The following is a 12,358-nucleotide window of genomic DNA, read 5'->3' as shown; positions in this document are numbered from 1 at the left end:
ACGACTTAGATATGACAACTTAATTTTTTTTTTCAAACAATTAATATGCAACTTAGTTTGCGGTCATTAAAACTTGCGCCTCTTACTTTGGAACAAAACCATCATCACTCCTAATATTGGGCACCACCACATGTGTCGTCTTCATATTCTTCTTGGGGTTTTATTTTTTTTATTTTTTGTTCGTCCTTATCTTTATTTACATTACGTATGTGTGTTTGTTTTGTTTTTCGAATAATGTTTTAAATTGGGTAGATATTTTTTACTTAAAAAAAAATCCATCTTAACTAAAAAGCTAAAAAGATTGTGAAAACTCAACTTTGACCCAAATGACAAATCCTAAAGAAAATATAATCTCGGAACTCTTTTACATGGTGTATTTTGGTTTGAAAAAAGATTCCTTCAAAATCCATATTAATATATTATTTAAAAGATTTCGTTGTTAAATTCTTTTATTAAATAACGAAATTATCCTCATAAACACAAGTATATTTTTCTCTAACGTAACGTACATTCCAACTTTTTTGAATGAAATATAAAGAAAATAATGTGACTGAAATGCATTTTATTTTCTGTCAATTCTTTTGAATTCAAATTTCCCTTAAATCTTGATAACCGAAAGAAGATTCAAGATTGGATCAATTGAACAAGAACGCTTTCCCAATTTGGACCAAAAAGTTGTTTCTAACTTAAAATAGCATGAAAGTACACATTAATGCAAGCAAGAAACATTTAAGGAAGTATTGATGAATCACCATCTATATGGTTGTGTTCATTAAATCTCATATCTATCAAAAATCTACAAGTCTACACTGAATACAATTATATATATATATATATATATATATATATATATATATATATATATATATATATATATATCAAAATAAAAATGTTTTATTTTGAGAGTAAATTGTAAAAATTAATTAAAAAGTAAAGATTATGTGTCATAAAAGTTGTTTAATAGTTGTTGAATGAGTTAAAACTTAACTGAGTTATATTTAATCCTTTATCAGGCCAGTAAAAAACACATCAAAGATTATAAGACCGAATTAGATGATTCTAATTATAGTATCAAACGGTATGAATTTGATCAAATTGAACTTAATTAACTTCTTAATAGACAAATAAAAGACATATCAAACACAGCCTTTGTCATATAATAATAATAATAATAATAATAATAATAATAATAAATAAGAGTATTCTTAAATTAACAAACTTTGATTGAAAACCCAAATAAGAGATCGATACATCAAACAATAATTAAGAAAAAACCTAACCAAATTATATACTACTAGTATTGATTCATCCATTTCTTGATTTGGATGGAACTATAGATCACGATCCATTATTTTTATGGGCATAAATAGCCTTAATTTTGAGTTGAAAACCCTTTACTTTGTTCTTCAATGAAGATATATATAATTGAGAAAGAAACCATCAAATCAAACGCTTTATGGCCAAACTAAACCTCTATCTGGTTTTTGCATTTTTCCAGATATGCTCAAGTTCTCTAGCAAAGGCTTCTTGACGTCCAACAACAATGGTGAGATGATCTTTCTTCTTTATTACCTTAACATTTGCTCTAGGAACTTTGTTCTTGACATGGTCGCTACATTCAACAGGAATAAGTTCATCATCTTCACCATGAAACACATTTACACTGCAATTCAACTGGTTTTGCAGTGTATCTAAATACCCTCCCATCTTTGCAGCTGTACCACATATAACGTTGTGTAGGGTGTGCCATGCAGCATTATGTGTGTGACAACAAAATCCATCGATCAAATATGTCCGAATCCTGTGTGAAAAATCAAATACATACTCATCATGAGATTGTGGTTGAATGTATTAATTTCTAACTTGTTGAATTTGGAATATTTTATTTGTTTAATGCTCGATGATAACAAAGAAAATAGTATTATTTTCTTTAAAACAATAACACATGAAGAAACGGATTAGTCTCAACAACATGTGGCCTACGCTTTGGTCCCTTTGAATATTCTATATCCCTTTAGGTGGGAGTAAATATGAGCAACAAATGTGATTAATGTTAGGTTTGAATATATATATATATATATATATATATATATATATATATATATATATATATATATATATATATATATATATATATATAACATGAAATAAAAAAGCATAAGCTATACAAAAACATATACTAAAAAAATTGGGTTTAAATTCAGTTAATATATATTCAAAATTTTATCAACTTATGTTTTTTATTAAGGTGAAGTAATTATTATTTTATTAATAAATTTGGTGAATTTAGTTAAATTAAGTGATAAATAAAATTAAAAGAAAATGAAAGCTAAAAGTTGATGAATGGTCAATTCTACCCAACTGTATGGACACATATTATATTACAATTACGAAAGAGGAACAAAAAAAACAGGCATATAAACATTAAGTTTACATTAAAAATAATAAATTAAATAATTAGTTATATATAAATCTATTTATTATAATTTCAGAACAAACAATGTTATACAGGTTGTCAAATTAATCAATTCTAACAGTTTTATTTTGAAATAGCATATAACATATTATAAATGTAGTGAATACTTTTTTTTTTTTGAACATTTGAAAACGGGTCTCTAACCATATGTAGTATTTCTTTAGGTTAAGTCCACCAATTAGTTAAAATAGAGTAAACTTTTGAAATATATGTTTATATTTGTAATCATCGTCCAACCTTTTTATCTTTAATTTTATTTTTTCTTTTAACCTCTAGGTTATATATATATATATATATATATATATATATATATATATATATATATATATATATATATATATATATATATATATATATATATATATATATATATATATATATATATATATATATATCTGGTTCCTTATTTTTAAGTTTTTATAACATGTTTTTTTTCCCAAAATATAACCATATTTTTAGCAAAACAATTGTGAAAATCGTTAACAAGGGAAAAATACTCATATTACTTATAACAGAAATAAGAAAAACATTACAAAAATCTTAAATAACCCAAATTAAGAAGAAAAAAAAAAAAAAAAAAAAAAAAAAGGAAAGGAAAGAAAACCCAAAACCAAAATTATAATAATACTCTAATATATTTATACACTTTGTACTTTTTTTTTTTTGAAGTCAAAAAAGTTATTATTATTATTTTTTTTAAATGTCATGCAATAACATTAAATCGTTGACACCGATTCAAGCAAGTGGTATTTATACTTGTGACTTTACTTTTTAATCTAAGTCACAATATTATACAAGTCAAACGAAAACATCATTGATCTAATGAATTAACCCCACCGCTTTGATCAACATGTAGCCCAATCATTAAATAGCTGTATATTAATGGTTTCATTTGGTGTTAAAAAAAATTAAGATTTGTAAATGTTCTAAAAACAATTACATCAATGATATTCATATTTTTTCAATAAAATACAACAATAATAAATTTCCTTAGCCTTGCTGAATTTACAAAATGTTATTAACATTTAAATCTATGGTATTTAAGTGATTCTAAAAATGTAACCTTTGAAAATCTATTTTAATTTTTAATACGGAATTTAATTAACCGTTTCTATGAAAGCGCATTTATTAATATCAGATGCGTCCTGTGACACGTTTGAAGTTTGCAAACAATTTATTAGATGCTGAAGTATATTATGACGATTAAAGGAAAAAAAATGAAAGTGTAAATGTATTTAACTTTTAAATTATATTACATTTTTGGTCCTTATAGCTAATTTTCATAATTTTGGTCCCACAAGTTTTTTTTTTTAGTTTTAGTCTTTAGAACTTTTAACGACTTTGTCCATATTTGAATTAAAATGAATATTAACTACTACTAATTATAAATAATTTTTGTCCCAAAATATAATCATGTTTATGAAATATGGTCCAAAAAGGTTCCATACATCTCAAATTAAAACCAAACTTGAAAAATAAACCAAAACCGAAAAAATAAGATATACAAAGGACCAAAAATTACCAATCATACTAAAAATTCACCAAAAATTTATACAGTGATATTTTCTACCAACCATGAAAATCATTTGTATAATTTTCTCAACTAATAATTTAATCTATTATTTATTTATTTTTTTATTTATATATTTTTCTGAAAATTAATTACTCAAGGATTTAAGAAGTAAGATTTTGTGATGACGACGGACTGCTGTCATAAAGCTAAACTGATCAGTGTATTAAAGCGGTGGCGTTGACCGGCGAAGCCGGTCAACAAAGAAGAAGTTAAAATTTTCACCTGTTTCTAGTGATGAGTTTCGCCAGAAATTCCCATGTCCGGTGTTGCCGGCAGATCAACAAGCAAATCGTCCGGCTAACATGCTCATACCAGGCGGCCATCGACGCTCCGAAAGCAATCAACGGCCACACCTGCCGCGGCGCCACCTTTCTCATCATATACTGCGTCGCCTCCTCCCCTTTCGGCGTCGGAAAATATGGCTGCCATAACCCATAAAACTTCAAACAAAATGATCAAAACTTGAGAATTTACGAAAGATTTTGATTATTACCGGAGCGAGCAAGGTGAGGGACTTGACGGAGTTCGGGTATTTAACGGCGAGTGCGAGTGCAAGAATGCAACCGAGAGAATGAGCGACGATGTGAAACGATTCGACTTTGTTGTGTTCAAGAACTGATCTTTCGATCATGTCTAAATGCTCTTTCATGGTGTAAAGAGAATCATGTGGCTTCGGGCTTTTCCCAAACCCTAAAAGATCAATCGCGAATAACCTGTATTTTGATTTGATCGATCTCGAAAAGTTTGGAAACAATGTCTCTGTCCAAAATGCAGATGATGATATAAACCCATGAATAAACAACACATTCTCGCTAACATTATCTGCCATGATCATCATAAGTTCATAACACCAATCAAACGAATTAGAAAATCAAGAAGATTGAAATGACAAATATTAGAAAATGGAAATCAATTACGAACCTTTTCTTCCTCCGATATGAACAAAAAGAGTATCTTTACAAGAAGAATGCGACCACGAGTTACAGGTATCACAATCGCAATCCGACCACCGTGGAACACGGTGGGGCTTGTGACGTCGACCGATCTTTTCTTGGAGCATCTCAACAATGGTGTTGTTCACCATGAACGACGGCGGCGAGTGTGACTGGACGTTTTTGGTTTTACTGACAGAAGTAAGCACAACCTTCCGACGTTTCACCGTCGTCTTGGACACCTCCACCGCCAACGACGGCCGGGAATAAAGGGTGTCGGAGATTTCTTCAAGGTGCAACTTTGTCGACGTTAGGCAAACGATCTTCTCCACCTCACCTTTCTCCGACACCAAAATGTTACCACTATTAATGATAGTTTCCTTCGGTGAAGAACAATAACATGACTTCCATTCATCCTCCATAAAGAAATCAATAATCTTGTAAACATAACACAACACTACATCAAGAACATCAAGTACAGAAAACACAAGAAAGCTCAAAACGCAATTAACGAACTTCCCAATGAATCCAAGAACAGATCCCGTCGTCGTCTTTCCCATCACACCCAAATTACAAACGAAAGCAAAACTCTCCGCCATGATCACCACCCACATGAACTTTATAGATTTATAAGGGTGAAAAAGATTAGGCGAGAGTTACAAAGAAAATATCATGTGGTAAAAAACACTAAAAATGGCAGCTTGCAAAGAATTAGAAAACGAAAGGAGAAATGTGGAAGTAATCGAAGTCGATTGAAGCTATAGTGAAAGTGGGTATGGAGGTTGGAATATTATTTATTGGAAAATGAAACTATATTTTATAGGTATTTGTATATGTGTGTTTATGAGCCAACTGGCGAAAAGGCATGCAGTGGTTTTTGAGGAAAGCGTGTGAAATAGCGATTGTGTGTGGTATATAAATGAAAGCATAAATCGAGGGGGGAAAATGAAGAAGGATAGGGAAAATGTTGGTGGTGGTTGAACCGCCGAATGACTACTACATTTTCTTCTCCGTATTCAGGAAGAGTAAACCGGCCGGCTAGGAATTAATTAAAAGTAACAACTTTTATCTATTACATAATATGATTTTATATCGAAATCTTTCAACAAAATCTAAGGATCGTGTCATGCAAGTAAGCAAGTAAGCAAACAAGCAAAGAAGGGAAAAAATGGCATAGAGAGTTACATCCATCATTAGGAATCCTTAACTATGAAAAAAAAAAAAAAAAAAAAAAACACCCCTAAAAACTATTAGGTTTAACTCATATGTATATAAAAACCTACAATAACAAAAGAGGTCCATTTGAAATCGTTTTTCAAGTTTATTAACTTTGTTCTTGATCATGTTACTAAAATCCAAGTCACATTTTAACATACCATGTGTGGTTTATTTACTATAATGGGAAAATAAGATTTAAAGTGACAATTTTGATCTGTTACATAAATATTTATCTATTTAACTATTTTGATTTTGTTTTCATTTTTGAAAGGGAAAAACATGTATGATCTATTGAAATTTACTAAATGTTCGTTTGATAGTTGCTAACTGGGTTAGAAGCTGACCAAGTTAAAAGTTCTGATTGGATTAACTTCTGATTGAAACTTGTTGTTTAATTTTTCAACTGACTCACTGTGCAAAATAACTAAATTACCCTCAAACAACATTTTTTATAATAATTCATTTGTAATTTACAATTTAATTTATAACATTACATAGTGAATATATACAAATAATTTCAATGAAAGAAATACATTATCACTTCAAAAAACACAAGAATCACTTCACTGCAAGGGCAAAACAATCCTGATTCTCAACATCATACTTAACCAATGTATTATACAACTAATCAAGTTTGATTATCCTCTCAAATAACAAAATGTATGCGTTAATCAATTCACAAACCATTTTCTGCAATAAGAAACCAAAGGTAGATATATATTCCACCCAACATACAACAACAAAATTTACATTGCACATCTTCATCTTTACCCAAGATCTTGCTTTTATAAAGTTCTTAATCATTCAAACTGCACATCTCACTTGTCATCTTTTCCCTTTTTCTTTTATGTATTCAGCATTCTGTTTATCGAAGTTGGCATACCTAGCCAAAACAAATGGAATCACCAAGTAGAATCAGATCCCACTGGAAGGAATGGAATCAAGGATTCCCTTAGAAATCGTAATGAAATCATGTAATCTGAATAGTCTATGAAGTGTAACATATGCCATAAACTTGAACCCATCACTAACACATATGGGTAAGTATTGTTTCTTTTGAATTCTATAATGACATGAGTGAGATTAGTAGCGTAAGGTGCCCAAATAAAGTCCAATTTCATCCCAATTTCTTCATCCACGATATGATAATCACTATGTCTCTTAAACAAACCCTTTTGAATCGATTCCATTTCATCTAAACTTAAAACCAAATCTAACGACACCACAAATAATCGCGCTTATGAATCGCCTACGAAAACGACCCATGGATCCGACTCAATTTCTGGAAATCTCAATCACGTTTTTGTCCCAACTCATATAGGTTTGTCCTGACTCAATTATGGATCCGACTCGGGTTTTGGGTTTGTAGGTTTGGAGTAACAACAACAATACGATATTGATGCATGATTCCATTTGAAATTGATAGAATTGAAGAAGAAGAAGAAGAAGAAGAAGAAGAAGAAGAGATGAGGAGTAATTATGAAGGAAAAGATAAATACCTTATGAAGGAAATCAATCGTAAGTTGTAACATATGATTTTCTCGTTGCTGATGATGAGAACAAGACAGGAGGATGGCAACGTTTGAGGAGGAGGCCGACGACATTCATTCATAAGTTTGGAGACGATGAAGAAGAAGTGTGAAGGAGGGAGCAGGAAGAGCAAAACGAGAAGGGAAATTGCGGCCAAATGAAGTTAAGTCTCGGTCAGCGTTAGTTTTTTACCTTACCGCAAGTCGGATCAATTTTGCTGACTGAGACTGGGTCAACAGCCTGATCAACACAAATCAAACATTCTGACCGGACCAAGCCAGACAAAAACGTATGACCAGACCCAGTCAGTACCAAATCAAACACGCCCTAAGAGCATCTCAATGTAGGCTTCTTTTATAATATCATAAGTTGTATATTTAACCTTTTCGATTTTAAATATATTTTATTTTATAACTATTATATAATATTTTCAATGTTTTTATTGTATTTTTAAAACTAAAACATAATAATTTTCATATTTTAAGTATATAAATAAAAACTTACTATAATTGTACTTTATATTTTATATAATTTGTGTTTAAAAAAGGATTAATTAAATGAGATGTTTTATAAAATAGTTTAGATAGATTATTGTAAATTAGTTAAATTTATTATTAAATAAATAATTAAAAAAAAACGAAAAGCTATTAGAATAAACTTAAGTGTTGTAGAAATCATTTATTTATAGGTCAAAATTAATAGTATGATAAGGTGTCAATAACTTTAAGTTTTAGAATAACTTAATCATTTGAGATGCTCTAAGGCTGTAGGGAGTGGTCATAACCAAACCACCAACCAACTTAATGCCACATACTTCTTTTAGCATTCCACAACCAACCCACTAGGTTTTGGAAATGGTATTCGCAGGTGGGTTGCTAGTGAAGGGGCAAAAAGGAAGAGAGAGAAGGAGAGAAAATGGAAAATGTCATAAGCATTAGTCAATCACCTTACTCGTCTTCATGCGCCTTGGCAGCCACTTCACAACCAACCAACCGGAGTCAAGGATGGTGTTCACATGTGGGTTAGTTTGCCACATAGGATCTCACGCGTGAATTAACCCCCCACTCCAGATTCCAACCCATTTAACCTGCTAACACATCAACTTTCCTTTCTTCTCTCTTCCATATTTCCCAAACTACTTTACTCACCCAATTTGTAATTTAAAAAACAAAAAAACAATAACTAATAAAAATCACATATATCCAATTTACAAAATATTAAAATCATATAAAACTAATTCAAAAACTAATTTAAAAACATACAATTTATTATGGTACAAATATAGAATCATAATATACAAGTGGTTATTGCATGGGTTGAAATTGATGGAATCAGGTTACGAAAGCCGCATATCAAACCCACACAACCCGCTCCTCTTAACCCACTGATGAGGAGTGGTGACTTGGAGGTACCAAAGACCAAAAAATACCTACCCTTTATGACACACCTATTTTTCTTTTATTGGTCCGTATCCTTGGCATATTTGTTAGAGGCAAAATAGTTATTTGCTTAGTAGTTGCTCACATGGAACTCACATTAATGGCATTACGGTATATCTACAAACATTAAAAAAAAACATGTCCACAAGAAACCACCTAGGTATATATGAATATGCACTTATATTCCCATAGATCATAGCTATAATTGCATAGAAACAAGGTATATTCCAATAATTTGTCATGACCTACATGTGCATGTTTAATTTTCAGTAACAAAACCGAATGTTTCATGTCCATTCTTGCTTTCGAAGGCTAGAATCCATTTGGTTTCATAACTCGATACTTGTTTCAGTATATTCCATTGTCAATTGTATGACCAATTTAGGGTATGGAATGTAAATGTCATCAGTTGATTACCTTTAGGCATAATTTAGTTAATGTAGATTCTTCTTGATAGAAAGGTATATGCTAATGTCTTAGTTTCTTTATTTGTAGTTCATCTCAGATATCTTGAAAAGTGTTAGAAACAATGTTTGAATCAATCGGATATTTTAAAGTAATAAAGAAAAATGAGATCTAAATATGATATCTTTAGCTTTGATTAAGTCTGAATGAGTACAAAGGGTTTTCGAGTACATAGAGCATAAACAGAGAGTGTTCCTTCCTCTAGACCTAAGTACTTATCCTATTTATAGGGTACATCAGACATACAAAAAATGCAAGGACGAGTCTATACATATCAACACCTGAAATGCCTTGTAAATAGCTTAGATAATGAAGGTACTTATCTTTCACTATTCACATACACAAACGCTAAAGATATAGCTTTTGAATCTCACTACAACTTTCGAATCTATAATATCCCCCTTAGTGAAAATAGTTGAAACATCAAGCTATAATTTTCATTACCTATAACAGCTCCCTTTGAATCTCCATATACCATAAAATGATTTTTCAGATCTCCGCTTTGTCTTCATTGTCGTTCCTCTTGCAATTATTGATGTAGATTAAAATATTCGAAAAATGAGAGTTTGAGTATCTCTCAATGTCATTTACTTGGAACAGAAACTTCATCAACTTGCCCTTCTTGTTCTTTCCTTGGAACACTACGCTAAAGGATCATGAATAATCTCACCATCTACAAACTAATCAATGTTCATCCTTCCTTTTAACAACGATTGAGGCACCTTTGAGGTTTTATTGATTGCCATAGGAAGATCTATATTTGTAATCGCAAAATACTCGTAGTAGCAATCAAGAAATGCTTTTATGCGACCATATCCAAGAATAAATCCATCTCTATTCACCTATTCCACTTTCGAAACATCAACATTGCACAAAATCTTTCATATAGTGATGAGATCATTCAAATTCATCAACAGAAAGTCTACAGTTATGAACTCTAATGCCACATTATTTGTCCTTATGACTGAGTATCAAAAGTTCTGCAGCAATCCTTCAAAAAATCACTTCAAGCACTGATGTGTGTGAACTCAACTAGTTTTAATCCTACTTTTTGAATATAAATTTAACACACAAAGGCAATGAACCTATCTATTGTGGTGTAGCTAAATAAGTAGGCTATCAAACTCAGGGAACCGCAAATTAAATTAATCACTAGAATTATCTAAGAAGCAAATAATAAAAGGAAGGGTTTTCTCTAGTTTTACAAGACTAGAAACTTAAATAAACTAACTAACATGCAATTTAACAAACTAACAGCTAAAGCAAGTAAATATTACTAAATTCAATAGTTAAAAGGACTTCTGTTTAGGTACGAATCATTTGTTCCCATGGATGATTTTATGGTAAATGTATCGGATTAATTCTTCATTGGTTACCGATTAAAGTGATTAGATTTACATTCGCTATAGCTAATCCTTAGAAAACAGATTAATTTAAGCAATGGCCAGTTGTCTAAATTAATGAATTTCCTAATTTATTGATTCGGGTTAAGTAAGACTTGTAATTAGCTAATCAAATTGGTGATTCAATTAACCTCGTGTTGATGGTGTATCACACAAGCTCACACATTAACTTACCTATCTTCTAGTTAATTCTAGTTTCACATTCGTTATTCCTAGACATATAACTATGTGTTCACATAAATCATATGAAATTAACAAAGAATAGTTGTAATTAACATTTGAGGTTCTTTAACAAGCTTGGCAAAACAATATCACCAATTAAAATTAACTCTAACCATAAAAATCAATCCATGTTTACAAATTCATCTACCCTAAACAGAAGTTATGAGTTTTTAGCACATGATTACAATAAAAGAATATGCAAAAACGAATTCAAATAGTTCCAACATGATTCAATCAAAATATTTGATAAAAATAAACTAGAATTTTCCTTAACTCTCTTCGAAATTGAACTTAGGGTTTATTCCTCAGCTTCTCCCGGTCTAGCAGCACCTTCAATCGCAATTTCAGCCTCCTAGGGTTCCAGAGAAGTCCCCATCTCGATCTCAAACTCTCTATTTATAAATTTCTGGAAACAGAGGTGACTCGTCAAGTCAAGGTCTCAACTCGTTGAGTCCCTCATTAAAAATCCGTGTACGACAAGGACTTCTAGAGCTTCGCGAATCTTCGATCCGACTCGTCGAGTCAGGAGTTGACTTGCTGATTCCTCTTGTGTTTGACATTGTTTCTTCTTTGTTTCAACTCCCAAACTTCCAACTGCTTTTCCTGATTCCTTTTGCTTCTGAGCTTCTCTTTTGGACTGAAAATACAATTCAAACACTATTAAGTAGCTTTTGTCCATAATCTGAAAATATTAAGCGAATAAATAACAAAAATCTACACTAAATATATAGCTAAATATGCACATATCAAGAACTACTGACATTACTTTGACAATCTTTACCAACAACCAAACTTCCTCTTCACCCTTTCCTAAGACAGCATGAAATCAAATCTTCAATCTCTTTAATTAACTTTGTTGTTGAAGTTGTGAGCAGTTTTGAACCGAGTAGACGTGAATAACATATGATTGATTGGGAAATCGAGTTAATTGAATTCTGTGTTTTCGTTTTCATAACTTTTCTTTGGCCTTTTCATAAATTCATCATTCTTACCAAGTACAACAGTTTATATTGTTTTGTAACACCAATGCTTGTTGTGATCGCCTTTGTTCAAGCATGGTGGATCATTCACCGTCTTTCCATTTCTATTGCATATAATCT

At 31.0% G+C, this 12,358-nt stretch overlaps 1 protein-coding gene across 1 annotated transcript; it reads right to left on the bottom strand.

Annotated features, from left to right (window-relative positions):
• Nucleotides 1–1,214: 1,214 nt before the first annotated feature.
• Nucleotides 1,215–5,863, bottom strand: LOC145003373 (putative lysophospholipase BODYGUARD 1). The gene is made up of 4 exons (XM_078962501.1): nucleotides 4,971–5,863; nucleotides 4,543–4,871; nucleotides 4,272–4,471; nucleotides 1,215–1,801 (listed from the first exon to the last, which is right to left on the bottom strand). The coding sequence occupies exons 1-4, from the start codon at nucleotides 5,593–5,595 to the stop codon at nucleotides 1,474–1,476; spliced, it is 1,482 nt and encodes a 493-aa protein (XP_078818627.1). The 5' UTR covers nucleotides 5,596–5,863; the 3' UTR covers nucleotides 1,215–1,473.
• Nucleotides 5,864–12,358: the final 6,495 nt, after the last annotated feature.

The sequence above is a fragment of the Lactuca saligna genome, chromosome 6 (genome assembly GCF_052625555.1).
Source record: "Lactuca saligna cultivar CGN05327 chromosome 6, ASM5262555v1, whole genome shotgun sequence".
Taxonomy (NCBI): domain Eukaryota; kingdom Viridiplantae; phylum Streptophyta; class Magnoliopsida; order Asterales; family Asteraceae; genus Lactuca; species Lactuca saligna.
Note: the sequence above shows the minus strand (reverse complement) of the source record. Positions and strands in the feature narration are given on the sequence as shown.